This window comes from Solanum verrucosum, unplaced genomic scaffold (genome assembly GCF_900185275.1).
Source record: "Solanum verrucosum unplaced genomic scaffold, falcon-dt-bn FXZP01000176.1, whole genome shotgun sequence".
Taxonomy (NCBI): Eukaryota; Viridiplantae; Streptophyta; class Magnoliopsida; order Solanales; family Solanaceae; genus Solanum; species Solanum verrucosum.
The window spans coordinates 2,189,796-2,213,149 of NW_026020412.1; the positions used below are offsets into that span (position 1 = coordinate 2,189,796).

The 23,354-nt window shown below is 34.0% G+C and overlaps 1 protein-coding gene across 1 annotated transcript; it reads left to right on the forward strand.

Moving 5' to 3' along the window:
* The first annotated feature begins 19,391 nt into the window (after positions 1-19,391).
* On the forward strand, positions 19,392-21,303 carry LOC125840719 (putative clathrin assembly protein At1g03050). Its single transcript, XM_049519686.1, has 2 exons — positions 19,392-20,041; positions 20,130-21,303. Exons 1-2 carry the CDS (start codon positions 19,399-19,401, stop codon positions 21,266-21,268), a joined length of 1,782 nt encoding a protein of 593 aa, XP_049375643.1. The 5' UTR covers positions 19,392-19,398; the 3' UTR covers positions 21,269-21,303.
* Positions 21,304-23,354: the final 2,051 nt, after the last annotated feature.

Genomic DNA, 23,354 nt, shown 5'->3' on the forward strand with positions numbered 1-23,354 from the left:
CTTTCTGGAGATTGCTAAACATAATTGGTCTGCTAATGGGACTCAAAATCCTTGGTTTGATTTTAAAGATAATACCAGAAGAGTTAAAGCAGCATTAACTAATTGGAGCAGAGACACTTATGGAGATATTTTCAAGCAAATTATCATCAGGCAGGACATTGTTAAAATCAAGGAGAGGCAATTTGAAGAATTCCCAAATGTTGAGAACAGGGAAGTATTGTAGAGAACACATGCAGAACATAAACAATACTTGCACTTTAAAGAATTTTTTTGGCAAAAAAAATCTGGTTATGATTGGTTTGAGCGTGGTGATAAAAACACTAAGTTCTTTCACAGTATTGTGAAGGGAAGGAAAAGAAAGCTACAAATTCAAAGAATTCAAAATGATCAAGGTGCATGGCTAAATGAGGCAGGAGATATAGCTGAGGAGGCTGTGATTTTTTATTAGAAGCAATTCTTACAAGAAAGGGATGCTACTGATTTCTCATTGCTGTGAAGCATCCCCTCTCTTATAAGTGAAGCAGAAAATATTGAACTTTGCAAACAACCTTCTCTAGATGAAGTCAAAAAAGTTGTTTTCAATCTAAATGGGGGCAGTGCAAGTGGTCCAGATGGTTTAACTGGTAGGTTTTACCAATCATGTTGGGAGATTGTAGGTAATGATATCCTAAGAATGATCATAGACTTTTTCCATCGTATCACTCTCCCTAAATCAATTACTCATACTAATTTGGTCTTGTTGCCCAAGAAAGGGATTGTTCAATCCTTTTCAGACTTAAGACCAATTAGTTTGAGCAATTTTATCAACAAAATCATTTCCAGGTTTGTGCATGACAGGTTGGAAGTCTTGTTACCTAAATTGATTTCTCATAATCAGTATGGTTTTGTTAATTGGAGAAGTATAATAGAAAATGTTTTGCTGACTCAAGAGATTGTTTCTGATATCAGAAAAAGAGGTAAGCCTGCTAATGTTGTCATTAAATTAGATATGTCCAAAGCTTATGATAGAGTTTCCTGGTTCTTTCTGATGAAAGTACTGAAGAAGATGGGTTGTTCTGAGAAGTTTGTTGATATGATTTGGAGACTACTTGCTAATAATTGGTACTCAATTTTAATTAATGGACAACCACATGGTTTCTTTCATTCTACTAGAGGTGTGAAACAGGGGGATCTTCTATCACCTGCTCTTTTCATACTGGCATCTGAAGTTTTGACTAGAGCTCTAAAATCTTTATTTGAGGATGACCAATATGTGGGTTATGGTTTACCAAAATGGAGCACTAATATAAATCATCTTGCTTATGCAGATGATACTATTATCGTTGCATCAGCTAATGCATATTCTTTGAATAAAATAGTGTCACTATTACAAGATTATGAGACACAATCTGGTCAAAAAGTGAATAAGGATAAAAGTTTTATGTATTTATATCAGAATGCTGCAGCGGGAGATAAACAACTAGTGGAAGAATGTAAAGGTATAAAAAGAGGTCAGTTCCCTTTTAAATACCTAGGTTGCCCTATCACTCATTCAAGAAAAAGAAAAGAACACTATGCTGAACTTATTCAGAGGGTGAAATCAAAATTGCAAGCATGGAAAGGAAATATGTTATCATATGGAGGTAAAGATGTATTGATTACTAGTGTATTACAAAGTATTCCCATTTATGTGCTTTCTGTAATTGTTCCTCCTAATTGTGTCTTAAAAGAACGTCGCAGGATTTTTGCTAAATTCTTTTGGAGTAGTAAAGTCACAAGTAGGAGTAAACATTGGGCTGCTTGGGAAAAAATATGTTTACCCAAACAAGAAGGGGGATTAGGATTTAGGTCTATGCTTGATATCTCAAAAGCCATATATGCAAAACTTTGGTGGAAATTTAGAACACAAAAGTCCCTATGGTCAAACTTTATGTGGAATAAGTATTGTAAGAAGAAGATTCCTACACTTGTTCAATGGAGAGGGGGTACACAGGTGTGGAAGAACATGCTAGAGAATAGAGCCTGTATTGAACAATTTCTATGGTGGGAGCCTAAGGGGGGTATCCTCCTCAGTGTGGTATGACAATTGGACCATGTTAGGTCCATTTTATCTTCAGCATAATGCAGTGCAAACTTGTTACCCTATGATTGATGTAGAGAGATTCCTGAAAGAAACTGGGTGGGATTATGTAAACATGCAACAACAATTGCCAGAAGCTGTAATTAATCAGGTTAGATTACACATGGGTCATGCTATGTTGACTGATCAAGGAGATAAACCTTGGTGGACAAAAACAAGCTCAGGAAAGTTTAGTGTGAAGAGTGCTTGGGAACTATTAAGGAAGAAAGAGGAAGTGGATGAAATATTTAAGTATATTTGGGTTAAGGATCTGCCTTTCAAAGTTTCTTTTTTTGGATGGAGAGTATGGTCAAACAGAGTCCCTGTAGCTACTGTAATTGCTAATTGGAATCCCAATATCTCCCAATTATGTACATGTTGCAGTGTGCCTAGGAGAGAAACTTTGGAGCATTTATTTATAAAAGGAGAGGTTGCCAACAGAGTTTGGAGGCATTATACATCTGCAACTGGTATCATTGGCTCTTTCATTCAGATTAAGTAGACAATGAAGTTGTGGTGGGATACTACTGGTAATGCTAGGCAGAAATTAGTGTTCCAAGATATTCCTAATATAATATTATGGTTCTTGTGGAAAAGGAGGAACACTGTCATTCATGGTGGGTCATACTCTGTCACCAAAGTTATATGGGATGTTAATAATATGGTGTAAAAGTTCATGATGTGTAGATTTGGATACAAGGATATTCCTAGTACTTGGCCTCTAATGGTGGAATTGTTGGATGACTTCATGCCATGTTTTAAAACTAGGTGTGTAACGTGGTATCCTCATAATGAAGGTTGGTGGAAGGTTAACACAGATGGAGCATCACAGGGTAATTCAGGACCTAGTGTTGTAGCTTTTTGTATTAGAGACAATAATGGTGATCTGGTTGGTGCAAAAGGAGTGAAGATTCTAGATACTACCAATTTAACTACTGAAGCTGTGGCCATTAGAGAGGGTTTGATATACTGTTATGAGAAGAATTATACCCATATTATAGTAGAAACTGACTCATTGGCAATGGTACATATGATAAATGGTGTATGGGATACACCATGGAATGTGGCCTTGGAGATCTGTTCTATTAATAGAATGAGAGAATTACTAACAGTAAGAGTACAACACTCCTTAAGGGAGGGAAATACTCTTGCTGATTATTTTGCTAACCTAGTTTTTGATTTTGCAGTTAATTGTGAATTTACAACTTACCAGGAGGTCCTAAACATAGGAAAGAACATAATCAATATGGATAAGCAGAATACACTAAACATGAGAATCAGACAAACAAATGCTTCAGGTTGCTAAGTTGTTGGTATAATATACATGTCAGATAGTGAATTTCAAAACAAGTCAGAATAACAATATGCTACAGTCCTTGTATAGTCTGAAATAATTTCGGTTGGTCAATATACCACGCACCCGATGAGAGCTTGGAGGTGTATCATGTGGTATAAAACCAGGACTAGAAGGTACATGCACTGTTTTCTCCTTTGTTTTAATTTCACTATATTAAAGCACATATGTTCTTTAAGTTGGAGACAATTGAAAACGATCTCCATCATAAGCCTCCCAATAGTCAGCAAAATCAGTTAACTTTGCCCTAGTATAAGAACAGGTGGTGGTATTAATCCCTTGATTGGATTCAGCCCACTTGAACTTATACTCAGGTAAGGATCAACTGATTTAACTAGAGAGGAGAAAAAATGATCCTAAGTGAGAAGTCTTCGATCTACAAGTCAGCTGCAGATCCACTAATACAAACAAAAATAACAACAATTCAAGATTGGATTAGGAGCATACCTTGTCTTTCCTTGTCTTCATGATATGAATCGAAGTAGTGAGCGGATTGGAGGCATGCAAGTGCAGGAGATTCGATCATTGGGAGGAACAACTTTTCCCCCATATTTCTTTATTACAATGACTGCTTACTTTACTTTCCTTTTTCAATTCTGATTAGCTTGTGTTTTTTAGGCTTTTTGTTTAAGAAGTGGGCTCACTAGCTAGCCCACATACATTATCAATTTTTATTATAAAATGTTTGACCCAATGGGTCTTTGAAGCAACCAAAAAAAAAAAAAAAAAAGACAATGTTGATGTATATATGTCTTTTTTAAAATTTATTAATGATTTAAAATAAATTATTAATTAAAAGAGTATTATATATCTTTGATTTAATTTCCAATTTACGAGGAAAACTATTTTTAAAAAAATATTATTTACCTTTTCTAACAAAGACTTGCTAATTTTTAAGTCAATTTAATCATCGTATAATGTATACAATTTTATATAGGGGAAATTACGCGGATAAACAAACATATGATAGTTAATTAGTTAACATACCTACAGTTTGAATTAATCACCATTCGTCACTAATTTCTAGGCAAAATTACGCAGCCAAGTTTGAGTTGTATAAACGTATAGTTTTCGAAATTTGTATAAATATAATTTGTATAACTTTTGTATAATATAATTTGTATAACTTTTGTATAATATAATTTGTATAACTATTTAAAGTTCAGATGTTTGTGTTTGTATAAATTTATTATTTCAAGTTTTATCATATTTGTATAATTTCGGAATTTTTATAACAGTTGTTACTACGTTTATACAACCACGACGGGAATAGCTCTTTTATACAAACACTTATTTCACGAACGGAAAATAGTTCAATTATTATATAAATACACGTGAATTACACAAACATACCCATGAGGTCGTCCATAAGAGTTATAGCTACAACCCGTAAATATACAAACTATAAGTAAGGAGCCTAATTAAGTTTATTATGGTGACTATTTGTAAACTCCTATATATATATATATATATATATATATACTTCTTATACTAAATATTCATCGACGATGGCTACAAATAGTTATAATTAAGTGGGTGAAAAGTATTCTAGACGTTTGGCTAAAATCGTTAAGATCCCTCTGAAATCATCATAACTAGATTGAAGAACTTGTGCCCAATACTGCTAGAGCTTAAAGTGTAGCCCAACACTAAGGATCCAAGAGTGATAGTGATTTTCTCAAGCCCATAACCCAATTCTAACAAAATAAGAATTTTTTCATGCGTCAATTTATGCTACATATCAGTATAACCAATTTTTAGATGAGTTATATTGAGCCATCGAGTTAACTACTGAATGGTCCATTAAATCATTTAAACTTGAGCGAATTGAGTGAGTTATATTTCCATCGACTAATTTTATCGCCTCTCCACACACATCTTAATAAGAAATGCCTATCAAGACATTAAAACACTTGCATTATTAAGGATCCCAAAAAAATGCTACAAATCGATATTATTGATGAGATTATAATAAAATCAAAATGATCACTATATTATTACTCTCAATAATAATACAATGAAATAATTAAATTCATGAAGATTCATGAAGAACATTATTATTACTTTCCTTCATCATACGTCTTGTAAACTTGTTTTTCGCGTGCACACAAACACATACATGGTTAAGACAAGCATGCAACAACGTTGTACCACAAGTGTTGACACAATCCGAAGCCTGATTACATGGTTTGTTTTTTGCTTGCACCATTAAATATGAAATATTATAAAGAAAAAAATAATTTTGTGACTTTACTGTCACGATTGATAAAATTTAGCTAGCGATCATATATAAGAAAATAAAAGAAAATGAATTAGAGTAAGAATTCATACCAGATGAAATAAGAAATAAAGCAAAAACAAAAAGCATCTTTGAGAATTGTCTCTCCATTTTTGTTTTTTTATATTTGATAATAACTCTACTTAGTTAATATCAAGAATACATATAGTGGCATAAAATTGGAAGTAGATTGATAGAATCTATTATTTATGAAATCAACTATTGATTTTTGTAAGAAAATTGAAGTAAATGGAAAGAAATTAATTTCTTAATGTTTTATGGAATATAATATTGATTTGAAAGAAAATGGATGTTAAAGGAAAAATATTAATTTTTCAATGGTTTATGGAATATGATTTTATGAACTAGTGATTTGGTAAGAAAATAGACGTAAAAGGGAAAATATTAATTTTCAATGATTTATGGAATTTGATTATGTATGAACTACTTATTTGGTAAGAAAATGGATATAAATGGAAAAATATTAATTTTCAATGATCTATGGAATATGATTATATGAACTATTGATTTTGTAAGAAAATGAATGTAAAAGGGAAAATATTAATTTTTCAATGATTTATGGAATATGATTATATGAACTATTGATTTGGTAAGAATGGATATAAAAGGAAAAATATTAATATTTTAATGATTTATGGAATATGAATATATAAACTACATTGATTTGATAAGCGAATGGATGTAAAAGGAAAAAAATATTTTTTAAGTGTTTTATGGAATATTGTTTCATTTTGTAACACTCCGAAAATTTCTAAGTTAAGTTCAAATCATTCTTGAATTCCGTATAAGGTTGTACTGAGTTACTCTTAATTTTTTTAGGTGTTAAGGTAAATTCCTTAGTGTGAGAATGATTTTGAATAACAATTAAGTCATTAGAATCTCATAGCACAAAGTAGAGTTGAAAGTTTCCTTATCGATTAAGTTTTGATGTAAGATTCTACTTGGGTCAACTTCAAACTACCAAATCTCTCAGAATATAAAGAGTTACGTTGCTCATAACCTATCAAAATAAAGGTATTTGAATCCTCTTTCCAACGCCACCAATTTCGCGTCAATCCAATTTTTAGTAAAAAGTTATGACCATTTTAGTAACTGATACAGTGCATTCACGAATTAGCTGACGGGAAAACATTAAAAATGGTCTTTTTATCTTTTTACCTCCAAACCCCAGGACAAAACTCTAAGAAATTAATTTCTTTCCAAACCAATCAGATTTTTATCTTTTAATCCATCATTCTCTTCTCTCTCCAACCCCAGGACAAAACCCTAAGAAAAAATCAAAATAGAAGACTCCGTTCAAGATTCTTTCAATCTTTTTCAAGATTCTTCTTCAAGGTAAGTCCTTCTCCAAGAATTTCATTCTTTCCAACTCAAATTCCTCCATACAATTATGAATCACTATAGATGATAGATGAATAGTTACGAGTTAGCATGAGTTAGAGTATACTTTAACTAAAAACGAGTTTATGATGAGCTTTCATTGTGCTAGTAACGACCAAGTGTAAGTGTTGAATAGAAGAGCAGAAGTATTCATGAAAAAACTAATTAGGCAATGATGTATAGAGAATGGGTAAATAGCACTTAAGTTGTGAAAGGAAGTGTGACAGTAAATTGTAAGTATTGACTACTTGTCATGAGATCTTAGTGGGCGAGTGTTTCTTAATTTGTATCTAGTAGTTGTAAGTTAGTATAGTAAGTGAGCAATCATATTGATATTCGGGTTTAGTAATAAACATTAGGCTTGAATTTGAGATGAGAGCGGTGGTAAAAAAGAATGGAAACATGAGGGTGATGATGTTAGTTCGAGATCTAATCTGGTAAATTCGACATAACGTAGGTAAGAAACTAAGGTGTTACCTTTTACATGTGTGATTGGTACAAGTATGAGATTCTAACTTTTAGATGAGAGAAATGAAGTGTGGCTAAGTCATTAGATTAACAAGATAATTAAGAGGTGTACCCGAGATCATATGTAGTTAGACGAGGTTCCAATTAAATTAATGAATATTTTTAATGTGTGCCTAGATAGTATAATTGAGCTATTAATGTGTAATAGGCTAAGGTAAGCATTAATTTTCTTCCCTTAATAGCTAGATGAAGCAGCCTTATAAGCCATTGAGAAGAGGTTAAGAGAAGCATCTTAGAAAGAGGTATTAGAAGGAATCTTAGTACCTGCTTATCGAGAGTTCAGTAGCCATGAGATAAGCCTTTCCTGAGTATTAGAGTAAATGGAATGTAGACCAATTTAGAGATGATGAGAATAGATCCATAGCTTTAAAGTGTCAGCTTGATACCTAAGGGGGAGATGATAAATGAGAAACCAAGTCAAAGTGTTGAGAATCAGATAGTAATATGTTCAGAAAAAGTTAAAGTGATATATCAATCCATTCATACTCTAGTGTATTCCTCAAGTTCAATTATTACAACATCTTGTTGATGGTTCTAATATTAGAATTGTGTCTATGACCTATGCTCATACACTTTAGAGAGATTCACCTCTATGCTTAGTTTCCATGATGAGGGGTAAAGACTTTAGCCCATTGACCTCAATCTTACTCCATAAAGTTATGAATATCAGCCTCATGATATGAACCTATTTATATAAGCGTTCATATCTCATATTATGTTCAGTCTCACAAATTCATGATTACTCTCAATGTCTAGCAACATAATGTTATGCCATGCATATTCTTATATCAGATATCTCAAATGAATCATGTTTATGATCTTTCACCCTAAAGTCCTTTCAGTTATCTTTTTTAGTTTTGGAGGGTGGTGTTGTTGATAGTAGTTGTGTGATGATGAAGGAGAGGATTGCTATTTCTTATTGTGATAATGATGGTGTGTCTATTCCATCTAAGATTATGAATGTGGAGAAAGAAGGAGATAATGTTTTTTTCAATGAGTACTAAGTAAGCTTTCTGGTGGTAATGCATGAAAGTTCAGTTGGTAGAGATGATGAGAGGATGAGAAGTTCTTAGAAAGTGAGTTAGTAAGAAGTCTATGGAGTGGTTAAGGTTCTAAACTTGAATGTGGTGTTGTTAACATGTGGACATTGCGTGATACATTAGGTGTTTCATGATATGAGCTCATGGTTGGTTGAATGTAGTTACATGGAGAAGTATTCTTGGGATGAGATTTCTCATAAAGGTATAGAACCCAAATCTCGTGATTTAAATTAGAATAATCACCTCATGTTAAGTAATTTGTGATTTTGAGTTAAGCTGGAATACAGTAAGAGTAACTTCTTTCCCTTCTATGCTCAGTTTAACTGTCATTCGAGGACGAATGATTCCAAGGGGGAGATATTGTAATACCCCAAAAATTTTAAGCTAAGGCTCGAACTATTCTTTATTTACTTGAAGGGTCATATCGGGTGATTCTTAAATTGCCCATATTTTTAAAGGTAAATTCTGTAGTGTGAGAATGATTTTGCATATCAATTAAGGTCAATAGAAACTCCTAACACAAAGTTGAGTTGAAAGTTTCCTTACCGATTAAGTTTTGACATAAGATTTTACTTAAATAAAATTAAAACGATCATATCTCTTAGAATATAAAGATTTATGTGGCTCATAACCTATCAAATTAAAGGTATTTGAATTCTCTTTCCAACGCCACCAATTTCGCGTCAATCCAATTTTTTAGTAAAAAGTTATGACCATTTTAGTAACTGGTGTAGGGCAGTTCCATTTTAGCCACGACAAAATTCTAAATAAGGTAATTTTCTTCTCCTTATACCACTAGAAAAACCTTAAAAACAAATTTCTTAACTCCTATAAAGCCCTAAACAATCCTATTTACATCTTTTAATCCATCATTCTCTTCTCTCTCAAATCCTAAGGCAAAACCCTAAGGAAAAATCAAAGTAGAAGACTCCATTCAAGATTCTTTCAATCTTTTTCATGATTCTTCTTCAATGTAAGTCCTTCTCTAAGAATTTAATTCTTTCCAACTCAAATTTCTCCATACAATTATGAATCACGAATAAAAATTATAAATCTTAGCCATAGAGATTTCAAGAAACTAATTCTAGAATCTCAAGAAAGGTTTTCTGGATTTTTCTCCTTCAAGCTAGGGTTTCAAGGCTTCTAATCAAGTTCTTCTTCAAGATTCTTCAAGAACTTTGTTCTTCCAAGCATGTTAGGCTATCATAGTGTTGGACTAGTTCGTCCTCATTCCCTACATCTACTTTTAGATCAGTAAAAGAGTAATATAGGATTCTTTCCCTAGATTTGAGTATTCTTGGGATAAGTTGATTTTGAGTTCTTGAGTTCATGTTTCTTCTAAAAAATTATATTCCTAATTTTTGAGTTTCTATATTTTTATTGAGATCCTCGAGTTGATTTGTTCATGTCTATATTTCATCATGAACCATATTTTGAGTTTAAAATTTTGAAAAGTTTTTTAAAGCCAACACTTGAGTTCTTAAATTGAGTTTTGAGAAAGTAAAGATGAGTTTTGCGAAAAGAGTTTCTAAAGTATGATTAGTATGACAATCGAGTATGCCATATGTATGAGCAGTATGGTATCTAGATATACCATCAATGTTTATGCAGTATGACTTCCCGAGTCATTAATGATCATATTAAATTATGATTTTGAAATATTTTTGAGAAAGAGTTTTCAAGTATGAGTATAAGGGGACTATGTATTCCTAGATGCATCAATTTTTACATTGATAAAAGAGAAACTGAGATTTCTAAATGAGTTATGAGGTCAAAAGTTATTTTAAGAGCAGTTACTTCTTTTAAGAGGGTAGTTTGAACAATTATCTCAAACAAGAGGAAGAGTTATGTTTTTTTTAACATATGAGCATGAGTATATATTATTGGGAGTATTATTAAGCACCGATATGGGGGAGAGTTTAGACAACTCATATCCCCCATAAACCATGTATGCCAACATAGGTAAAGGGTCATACTTTTTAGATGATTCCTTATTGCTTTTAAGCATAACTTAGTCGATCAACTTAGTTGAGGTTTTCTATACCCCGGCAAGGTATAGGATAGTTCTGGCAGCGTGGGCAAGATTTTGCATCATCACGTAGCTCATAGTGATGGTTGTCGGTTAGAGAATCTTCCAATAGAGTTAAAATGTATTTTTATATATCACTTATTATGTTGAGTTAAGAGATGAGAAAGTATTTTGTAAAGCTTTAAATGGTTTAATTCCTTTATTTCTTTACATTCAGCTTGAGTACATTGTTATCTATTGCACTCCTTTCTTTCAGTTATTTGTTATTCAGCTATATTACATACTCGTACATTCCATGTACTGATGTCATTCGACCTGCATCCTTTTATGATGCAAATATAGGTGTTCATGGTTATCAGCATGCGCTTCGTTGAGATCACTCTACACTCCAGTTAGCTTTGGTGAGTCTCCTTGTATTCCATAGGACTTCATAGTTACTTTCTAGTTAGTAGTTTTGAGGTGTCGTGGGTCTTGTCCCGGCATCCTTCCTTAATAGGAGATGCTTCATAGATAGACAGTTTTGGATAGTCTTTTGTTTTATTTAAAACTAATGTTTCATACTCATTATATTTAGAGAGTTTTGAGATTTATTACACTATTTTTTAGTGTTCCTTTCAATTTGATACATAGGTATGCTTGAGTTAGTCTTCCACTTGTAGTCAGCCAGGATGAGGGTTCGCTTGGGGACCAACAATGGTTCTCGAGTGTCGGCCACGTCCAAGGTGTAGACTCGGGTCATGACAACATAGTTACGGGACATGGGTAATCTCTGCTTGTTCACTCAGTGCTAAGTGTTAATCCCACGTAATAGTCATTAATCTTAACTTGTCTTATAATCCATGGAAAAGCACAAAAAATTAGCCAATCTAAGATGGAGTTCATTATAATAGTTCCTTAATCTTGATTCAACTTAGGTGAGAAAACCTTTCAACCTTATGAATCTTTTATGTGATAAAACCCTTTCACAGTCATGTTTTGAGTAGTATGTGAGAAATCCTTTCATAACAATATTGATGCTTACTCTCAAACAACCTTAATTCATTTATATCAATTTCATAAAGAAACATGCATATCTTCATAAATTCATCTTTTGTAGTTCATACGCCTCATCATATGATCATAGTCAATCATGCATGGGTTCATGTGAATTCAACGTAAGAACATGTAGTTACTTCTATTCATGCATAAAAATATAGGAAACAATCAATTGGATCATAATTAAAAGGAACCATGAGATTGAATAATACCCTAAGTTCAATTGGAAATTCTAACTAGTAAAATTTAAAAATTTAAGAACCCTATGGACGAAGGACTCCATGGGTGAATACTATCATACCTTGATGTCAAAAACCCAGAAAGATTGGAGGATTATTAGAGACTTCAAGTTGAACCCTAGGTCTTCTTCTTCTTCCTTAGACTTGAGAGAATTTAGGAGGATGACTTTTGTTAGTTTTAGGGAATTTGGATAATGAGTTGAAAAGTGGTTGATTTAGGCCTTAAAATCATTATATATGGTTCAGGGAAGAAGGAAAAACGACATAGTTTAGGCATTAACCAATTAAGGAAAAGACTAAAAATCCCTTCAAATAACTACCGACCACACTCTACAGTTTAGACCTACGGTTCGTAGATCCTTCTATGGATTATACTGGTTAACCGTAGAAAGTGATCAGAGACTCTTAATTTGTCCAACATTTGACGGAACCGATGTACGGCTCGTAGGTCTTCCTACAGACCATACATACCAACCATAGAACCCAACTTTAAGATTTAAAATTTCACTAAGTCTGGGAGTCACCTATGAGACCTATCTATTACTCGTACATAGACGGACCGTCTTTGTGAACCATAATAAAGGTACTGGGACTTGTTTTCAAAAAAAAATTTAGCTTCCTATGGTTTCCATCTCCGATCCGTAGAAGTTTTTATTGTCCGTAGATGGGACCCTAGACACAGACACCAACCCAAAATTGCATTTTCTTCTTTTCCAAATCCGAGGTATTACACTCATGCACCACATACAATATCTGAAAGCTATAACATAAGAAATCAAAGTAAAGGTGAAAGGTTCCTCGGAACATGAGGATTTACCAAATCTTCACGGTCAAGCACTTAATTATTAGCCACGGGCGGGAGGAGGAGAAGCATCAGACCCCTACATTATGAGATAATGTAGGCAAAAGTATGCATTAATGCATGGAATGTACTAAGTATGAGGGATATACAAAAGAATGTAAAACATGATCATAAGGGGACATAAAAGAAAATATGATATGCATGACCAAGCTAAAACATAGTAAAACCTTTGAAGAAGAATCATAAATCATGAACATGGTCAATGCATCTAAAAATCATAATGGAAGCTTCATAAAACCTTTAAGAAAAATTTAGTTCATTTTGTTGTATATTAACCATTTACCGACATAGGCCACATGAGCTATAACGTGGAATCCGGTCTCTTGCTACCACACCAAAAAGAGATGTCATTACTGATCAATGCAAGGACAATAAACTTCTAGCTTAGGTGGATCCACTAGCTATGTCTTTATAAGACATATCCTACAGGGGTCACGTAGTTAGGGACAATGAGATTGCTATAGAGACCCGATATCTATTAATGGGAGCCTTCATCTCAATATACTCTCGGTACTATGTAAAAATCCCAATGAAATAGTCATATCCCTAAACATATCATCACACATGGAAAAGCATAATTTAGTTACCAATCCAAGCTAAAGTCATCATAGAGTAGTTCCTTAAATCATAAATCATGCATGTATAAGAAAACTTTTCACCAAATCATGATTTCTTAATATGTGAGAAAATCTTTCATAATTTCATTGATTCTTATTTTAAAGGAAACCTTTGTAGCATAAAACATCTTTCAGAAATCATGCATAAGCTTTCATAAATCACCATTCATAAGTCCATAGCTTTCTTCATAAATTCAAAAATAGTGCATGGATCCATATGAAATCAATTTGAAAACATGTAATTAAACCAAATTATTCATAAGAAAATTAAAATCAAACAATGGAATCATAAAAATTAAGACCCATGGAGAATTGGATGAACCACTAGCCAATTTTGATGGAATTAGATTGAAAACTTGGAGATCTTTTGGGACCCTATGGATGAATTGAATTCATTGGTAAATTTTCACATACCTTGATGATCAAATCTTAAATGCAATGGAGGAAGAAGGAGACTTGAAGCTTGAACCCTAGTTTTCTTCCTTGAAGCTTGAGAGAATTTGGAGTGGGTGAACTTGGATGGGATTTAGGAATTCAAGAGAATGAGAGGTTTTGGGTAGATTTAGGATTAGAAAGGTAGTCATAGGACTTAGTATTAGGGTCAAAGGGACATAGCATATTCATTAAATGAATAGAAAAAGATTCAAATAACCATAACAAATAACAGTTATTTGGACCTACGGTCCGTAGAACATTTACGGCCCGTACTGGTCAACCGTAGACCCAACTTCAGAAAGCCAAAATCCAATCATTTCCCATGAGACCTTTCTATGGTCTGTTGTTTATAATACGGTCCATAGAACCCAAGTTTAAGTCTAAAATTTCACCAAGTCTTGTTTAGTTCTACGAGTTCCATCTATGTCCCGTCCAAATTCCTACAGCTCGTCCTGGCTACTCATAGGTCAAACTTCAGAAACTTAAATTCTCCAAAAACTTAACTCATTCCTACTACTTTCCTTATATGGCCCGTAGGACTTCCTATGGTCCTTAGATAGGACTCGTAGTTGCTGCCTTAGTGCAAAAAATCTGAACTTTTCCTTTCCAACTTGACTTTCTGATTTCTTAGGTGTTACAGAACCCGAAGATCCTCAAGCTCCGGTTGATTATTTTGCCGAGAAAGTCTCACATACGAAATTTTGGGCTATTTTCCAAGTGTTAACCCAAGTCATGACAACATAAGACTTCTATGTGGTTGTAGCTCCAGTGAACCCAAATATGGGTATGAAGGAAACTAGGATTTGAGACTTCACGGGGATGAATCCTTCGTAATTCTGTGGTTCAAAGGTGGACAAAGATCCACAAGAGTTCATTGAGAGGATTAAAAAGATTGTGGAAGTCATGGGTGTGACTCTGGTTGAAAATGAGGACTTGAACGCTTACCGAGTGAAAGGGATTGCTCAAGTGTGGTTCAACCAATGGAATGAAGAAAGGGTTGTTGATGCGGGTCTGCTGGATTGGGACAAGTTCAAGGGTATTTTTCTAGATCGGTTCTTTCCTCTTGAGATTAAAGAGGATAAGGTGAAAAAATTCATCAATTTGAGTCAAGGTAATATAAGTGTAAAGGAATACGCTTTGAAGTTCCCTCAATTGTCTAAGTATGCTCGAGCAATGGTTTTCGATTCTAGAGCTCAAATGAGTAAGTTTGTTTTTAGTGACTTGGTAATGTTGGTTTAGGAGTGTAGAACCGCATGTTGATCAATGAGATGGAAATGTATAGATTGACGACTCATTCTTAACAAATTAAGGAAGAGAAGCTAAAGAGAGTGCCAAAGAGACTAAGTGGGAACAAATCGATAGTGGTAACTACTCTTATCAGAGATTCGGTGGTGGTGGTTATTCCCAATTTAGATACAAATTCTTTGTCCCTACTTTATCTTGTGCTCTAGTTTATATATCGAACAAGGATAGGGTGTCTAACATTAAACCTCAAGGAAGTGCTTCTAGTGGTCACATTTTCCCCATTTGCAAATAGTGTGGCAAAAGTCATCCGATGAGATTCCTAGCCGGTAACGATGGAAGATATGGTTGTGGTAAGGTTGTTCACAAAATGAGAGATTCACTTGCACGTGCTAGCAAGGCAGGGATGGTTGTCAGACTCAACCTAGTGCTTCATCTGGTTCTGGTGATAGTTAGGTCGGAACAGGTTTTATGCTCTCCAGACTCGACATGATTAGGAAAGTTCTCCAGATGTTTTCATCAGTATATTACAAATTTTCCAGTTTGATTCCTATGTATTGCTAGATCCAGGACTACATTGTCTCTTATGACTCTTTATTTCGCTGTAAAGTTTGATGTCAACCCTGAAATCTTGTTAGAACCTTTCTCTCTCTCCATTCATGTCGGTGATTCTATTGTTGCTAAAAAGGTCTATAGAAATCATCCGATCTCAATCTTTCAAAAAATCACCTTAGTTGATCTAGTAGTGTTAGATATGCTTGATTTCGATTTTATTCTAGGTATGGATTGACTATGGGTGGCAATTGAGCGGGTTGAGTTAAATTTGGGTGGGTCAAAATAGGTCAAGACCCAACCTAACCCAAATTTGTTTTGGCCAAAATTGGTTGGGCCAAAACGGGTTAGTAACGGGTCACAACCCAATCGCCCAATTTTTACCAAGTTTTAATAGTTTTATTTGTTATTTTATAAGATTTTAGTACCTAATAAAATTATTTTTTTTCTTTAGTATAACTATATATAGCATATAGAATAAACAAAATTAAAATTATTTTGACAAGATTTTTCAAAAATCAATTTAGGTTACATATCAACCCAACTTTTAATGGGTTGTAATGGATTAGGTTGAGATGGGTTGACCTAACTAACAGGCGGGTCAATAACCAACTCAAACCTAAATGGGTTGGGTTGGGTTGGGTTTGATTTTTCCACCCCTATGAGAAACACACCTCAGTGATGTGTGTAATACACTCCCTCTTTTATTTGCAAGAATCTTATCACATGGTATTCCACATGAATAAAATATTTTACATTGACAAAAATTAAATAAACTATTAATAATGACGAGAGAGAGTTGCTCGGATAGTAAGCACTCCTCACTTTCAACCCGAAGGTTGCGAGTTCGAGTCACCAAGGGAGCAAAAGGGGTGGGAACTTCCTAGGGAGGGTAAGGAAAAAAAAACTATTAATAATAGTTAAAAACTGAATATTAAATAACAAAAAAAATATATTTAAAAAAAAATTAAAATTTAAAATATTTTTTCTCACCCACTCCATCATCTCCTCACCCTCCCCCACTTCTTCCAAAAACAGAAATTGATATTATTTTTTCAAAAAAATTAAAATAAAATTTCACCCCCACCTGCATTGTTATTTTTTGTACATTTTTCTCATTTTGTGTAAGATGTGTACATATATTTTTAGGAAAATATTTTTTTCTACTTCCGTACCGAATATAACAGAAATAAATATTTTATTTTAAAAAAATTTGAGCCGCAAGTAAAAAAATACTTTTAAAGAAAAAAAATATATAATACAAAACAAAAAAAAAATTGAAACCGAGGGTTATGTGGAGTGGTGTTGAACTTTTTTATTTTTAAAAAATTAAAATAATATCTCAATTATTATTTGAAGGGATTGGGGGAGAGGGGAGATGAAGTAAGATGTGTTTTAAAAAAACTTTATAAAAGATATAATATTTAAAAAAAAAAAACAAAAAAAATTGGGATGAGGAAGTACGGTGAGGGAAGAGGTGGAGTGGCGTAAGAAAAATATTTTACATTTTATTTTATAATTTTTTTCGGAGAATAGTAATATAATCTTTAAATTTAACGAATACTAATAATTGATTTAATTTTTGTTAAGGTAAAATGTTTTTTTCATGTTGAGTGTGATGTGACAATTTTTTAAGGCTTAAGTCATAGGTGGCTACTGTTTGCATATTTCATTTAAACACCTTAACTAAGACATGTACCTATTGAACACCTACACAACAAAAGCATTGTACTTATTAAACTCTTTTTGTTGGCATGGAAAAGTGTGTGTAATACACGCAAACAGAGGCGCGTAAAAGGACAATTTTTAGCCCCAAAAAAAGGTTTTATGCCTTCTTTTTTGTTTCAACAGATGCTCCCACCACCATTGCAACCATCCATGCCATCACTACCGACAACTCCTCCTTCTTTCTTGATTTTCATCCATTCTTCTTCTCCAGTATACCACCTAATTTTTTCCATTAAATTGGTCGTCACCATCCACAAGTCTACCATCGTCAAATGACCTTAGTCTTTCAAATGTCCAATTACACATTCAAACCTGGCAGCAGGTTTTTCGTCGGGGAAAATGGTATCACCGCTGCCATCATACATATATCTCCCTTCTTCATCTCTTTTGTCCAATCAAACCCAAACACAAATTAAATATAAATCTAAAAAGACAAAAAAAATGCAAAAAAAATAAAATGGGAAGAAGATGAAGTGGGATGCATTTTCTTTGACATGGAATGTTAAGCAGAGGTCATGACATAAAGACACAAAAAAAATTAAAATAACAAGTAACTAGTAATGGATCGTCTCTTCACTTTGATGTTCATTATTTCCGGCAACACTAATACGAATTTGAAATTGTTGATGCATTCAAATTCTAAAGAACTCACAACACAAGAAAGAAGAAAAATATTAATAAATATATATAAATTGATGCTTTGAGAAAAGGAGTGAGATTTGAGGGAAGTGGCAACCGTGTGTGTGGTCAGTATTGGTGGGGGAAGGGTTCTGGCAAAAGAAAGAAAAAGAGAAGGAGGGGTATAATATTTCTTTTTAATTTATTTTTTTAATTGTTATTCTAGCTCAATGTCACATGTCTTCTTTTTATTAGTCACCATACCACGTCATTCACGAGTGTATATCCACATTCTCATTTTAATTAACTGTCTAAAAAGTGTTGGGTAGGTAAATAATTTAATTAGTCTATGTGTTCAATTAGAAGAAGCCTAAGATTAGGTGTCTAAGTGCAATATGCGGACAACTTTAAGTGGTTATCGATGACTTAAGTCATTTTTCAAAATAAAATAGAGAGTCTAATAAAAGAGAGATGTGTGTTTCTCAAACTAATAGAGAGAGTAATAAAATAGAGTTACATTATTGCATACAATGAAAAGATTATAAATTTATACGGAAAATTTCAAGTATTTCTACGTTGGTTGGCTAGTACTATAACTTTACTTCCTTTTACATTAATTAATATCTAAATTTTTTTATTTTCTTTATTTAAAATAAGACTCTTAATAATTTTTAGTTTGTTTTGTAAGAAACATTTAACTACATTGGTGTGATTAAATTTTGAGATTAACTTCTATCCAAGAAAAATTTCCGTGTCAGTTTATTTTTAGAAATAACTGAGAGAAATAAGTATCTCTAAAAATGAACCGACCATGTAATTTTCTTGTCCACTATGAGTGGATAGATTAAATTTTTTTAGGTAAAAGTTGTAGCAAGAAATAAGAAAGAATAAGTCAAATAGAATAAAAGGAAGTGTTATGTTTTTTCCAACGAAAATTGAATGATTATAAAAAGTTTATGTAAACCGCAGCTTTGTTTTGAAAAATATTCCATTAGCTATCCGTATTATGGTGCTAAAATGGAGGATGGTTGTTCAAATCAGTGAAGAGGAAGAAGACATAAGGGAGAAAAATTGCTAGTTTAACCGGAATATCGATCAAGATCGAGAAGAAGAAAGAGTTGTACATACGTCACTCACCCTCTTTGCCTTCTTCTCGATTCTTGTTTCATTCGATGTGAAAAAGATAATCATTTCTAACAATAATATCAGTTGTGTGGCAGATCATCTAAGGTGTGTGTTTTTGCAATGCGAAAGATGTTTATACTCATCATACCTTAAAATGCATGTTCAATATCATTCATGTGTTTGTTTGTTTTTCTTGCATCATTCAGGTTATAACTTAATGGCACCAAGCAAACTTAGAAAAGCAATTGGGGCTGTGAAGGACCAAACAAGCATAAGTCTAGCAAAGGTAGGAGGAAGCAATTGTTTGTCCGACCTAGAAGTTGCTATTGTTAAGGCAACTAGACACCAAGAGTATCCGCCTGAGGAGAGGCATATTCGAGAGATTCTAAGCTTGACTGCTTATTCTCGAGCCAATATTGGTGCTTGTGTTGATAACATTTCGAGACGTCTTGGCAAGACAAAGAATTGGGTTGTGGCACTCAAGTCAATAATGTTGATCCATAGATTGCTATCCGATGGCGATCCCTCCTATGAGCAGGAAATTTTCTTTGCCACAAGACAAGGAACAAGGCTTCTTAACATGTCTGAGTTTCGAGATACCAGATCTAATTCATGGGACTATTCTTCACTTGTTCGTACCTATTCTTTGTACCTTGATGAACAACTTGAGTATAGGATGCAGAGTCGGCGTGGAAAGCGCAGTGCCTACGCCTATGATGAAGAGTTAGACAATGTTGAACCTGAAACTGTCGTGGTGAAACAACCCACTCCGTTGAGCGAAATGAAGAATGAGCACATTTTCTCAAGGATGCAATATCTCGTCCAACTTCTTGACCGATTTTTAGCTTGTAGACCCGCAGGTTTGGCATTCTATTTTAATATTTTGAAACTATTTAGTGAAATATTTTAAAAAGATTCTAATTTTTGTTTGTCATTCTATAAGAGCAGGTTTGGCAAGGACCAACAGAACTGTATTTGTGGCTCTATATCCACTTGTGAATGAGAGTTTCCAGATATATTATCAAATAACAGAAATAATAACTATCTTGGTTGATAAGTTCCAAGAACTATCTATTCCCGAATCTGTCAAGGTTCACGAGATCTTTTGTCGTATTAACAAACAATATGTTGATCTTGAACAGTTCTACAATTGGTGTAAAACAGTTGGAATTGGACGATCTTCTGAATATCCAGATATTGAGAACATTCCACAAAAGAAACTTGACCTTATCGATGATTTTATACGGGAGAAGTCCATATTGGGACAGAATGGAAATGCAATGCATTATGAACCTAAAAGTGAGCTGGTTGAAAAAACTCAAGAGCCAGAGCCAGAACCAGAACCAGAACCAGAACCAGAACAGGCGATGAATGAAATAAAGGCATTACCACCACCAGAGGGAATTCCTGAAGAAATAAAGGAAGAGAAACACGAAGAAGAAAATAAAGAGGTGGTGAAAACCCAAGACGTAGCTGACTTTTTGAACTTGGGTGAAAATTCATTAACTATGGAAGAACATGGAGATCAATTGGCTGTAGCACTCTTTGATGGTGGTGGTCCAACAACTGATGGTCCTTCAACAACTACTTCACCGTGGGAAGCGTTCAACAATTCAGGGGATTGGGAAACAGCACTTGTTCAGCACACGAGCCATTTGTCAAACCAGAAGGCTTCCCTTCCTGGAGGTTTCAACACATTAATGCTAGATGGAATGTATCAACAAGGAGCAGTAGCTCAAGTTGTAGCCAGCTCAGGGGTTGTAGCTACTGGAAGTGCTAGCAGTGTCGCGCTTGGATCAGCTGGTCGGCCGGCAATGCTAGCCTTGCCTGCACCTCCATCAGCAGATGGCGGAGCTCAAAGTACAGCCGGTACAACCACTGATCCTTTTGCAGCATCACTAGCAATAGCTCCACCATCATATGTTCAAATGTCAGAAATGGAAAAGAAGCAGAGACTATTAGTAGATGAGCAAGTAATGTGGCAACAATATCAAAAGGATGGAATGCAAGGACAAGTAGGATTAGCAAGGACGACACAATCAAACCCTTATGCATACAACACAGGAGGTTACACACAAACCTTCTAGCTAGAGGTTCCCTAAATTAATTAGAACGTCTCCGTAAGAAAATTGTAAGGAGCAAAAGAGGCCTGGCGAAAACTATTATTTAATCAAGTCTCTTATTTGGCAGCTCCACGAATTAGGGAATTTAGCTACAATTTTGTTTAAATATGTCACTACGTGTTAGAGAAGATTCATATCAGAGTACAGAATGTAATAAATTCCAATTTTCTTTTTTCCTCTTTTTCCTTTCTACAGTTAGCTCTGAAGAGATTATTCAAGCATCATATATAAATGACAAGTAAAAGCTTATCACTAACGGCAATTGTAGTGGTCAGTAAATTTGAAAGGTACAAGTGACCAACTTTAAGCACTCCTAATACAATTCTGTTTAAATAAGAACTACTGATATCCAACAACTTTAGGTCATTTTTTTACTTCACTACTCGACAAATCTGAATCTGAGATGGAGATCAGATGAATGTGGAACTCAAGGAAGAAGGAAGAAGAACAGAGAGAATCTATTTGAGAATTTTCATCTGTAGTGAATTGATCAGTACAAGCTACTTATGAGTAAATATATACACTGTACATTGTATTAACTGAATTGACAGTTGTCCTAACTAACTTCACAGCTCACTACTTCACTAACTAACTTTACTAGCATTAACTAACTAACTCAGTAATTAACATTTAAGCTAACTTGTGCTACTCCATGCCTATGTCACTCCTGAAGTTTCAATACTCCCCCTCAAACTAGATCCCATGAAGACATTCAGGACTCCTAGTTTGGACAATAAGTATTCATGTCGTGTCCTTCTCAATGCCTTAGTTAATAAGTCTGCCAGCTGATAATGTGATGGAACATAAACAGTCTTGATCAAACCTTGCTGAATTTTCTCCCTTATCAAGTGGCAATCTATCTCGATATGCTTAGTCCTCTCATGAAATACTGGGTTTGCAACTATTTGTATAGCAGCCATGCTATCACAATATATTGATATTGGACCTTCAATCTTGATTTCCAACTCTTTAGCCAGATTACTCACCCACTACTTCAGATGTCAACCCTACTAGGCTTCTATAGTCATCCTCATTTGAGCTCTTGATATTGCTGCATGTTTCTTGGATTTCCAAGCAATGAGAGAGTTTCCTAGACTCAGAATGTATGACCTTCTGGTATTTGGGAATGCAACCCAATCTGCATCACAATACCGTGTCAGCCTCGTGTCTTTCTCTGATGACATTAGCAGTCCAAGCCCTAGGTGAGTCTTAATGTATCTCAAGACTCTTAATGTTGTATTCCAATGCTGCATTGTGGGCTTCTACATAAATTGGCTCAATGTATGCACTGTGTAGGCAATATCAGGCCTAAAGATTGTCAAGTAAAGCAATTTCCCAATCATCCTCTGATATTGTTGTACATCTTCAACTAGATCAACCAGTTTAGTTGCTTTACCATCAACCTGCTCAGCTACAGTCAACTTCATGTTGCACTCCAAAGGAGTTAAAGCTACTTTTCCTCCTGTCAAGCCAGCTTCAACTAATAGTTCTAGAGCATACTTTCTCTGATTCATTAGGATTCCCTTTTTTGATCTACTGAATTCAGTTCCCAAGAAGAATTTCAGTTCTCCTAAATCCTTAATTTTGAAGGATTGATGGAAAACATGTTTAGTTTCCCTGATCAATTGTGTGTTGATGTGAGGCTAAAAATATATATTTTTAATCATTATTTCCTCACATTTATTATTTATATTTGTCCTTTTTTAGCATGAATTTTATGAATTGTGTTAAATGATATATTTTATTTGTAGGATTAAATTGATGAAAAAATGAAGAAGTTTGGAGCTAAAATGAATTAAAGATGGAAGGTTGAAGAAGGAAATCAAGCAGACAGCTTAATGGAAATAAGTTAATATAATATTAATATAATTTACTTGCAAATAAGGAAAGAAGAACTTACCTGCTGGTCCAAGTGTCAGGCAGCAACGTCAAAAGAAGTTACACGCATAAAATTGGAAGCTACACGCGGAGAAAAAGGAATCCAATTCCTTTTGGTTTTGGATTCCTAATTTAATTTGGACTCAATTATTTTATTTAGGGTTTTCTACAT

Excerpts from the sequence above, each read along its gene's own strand:
- LOC125840719 (XM_049519686.1), top strand. The coding sequence starts at position 19,399 with ATGGCACCAAGCAAACTTAGAAAAGCAATTGGGGCTGTGAAGGACCAA. Across the intron at positions 20,042-20,129 it reads TTTAGCTTGTAGACCCGCAG|GTTTGGCAAGGACCAACAGA; the intron begins GTTTGGCATTCT and ends CTATAAGAGCAG.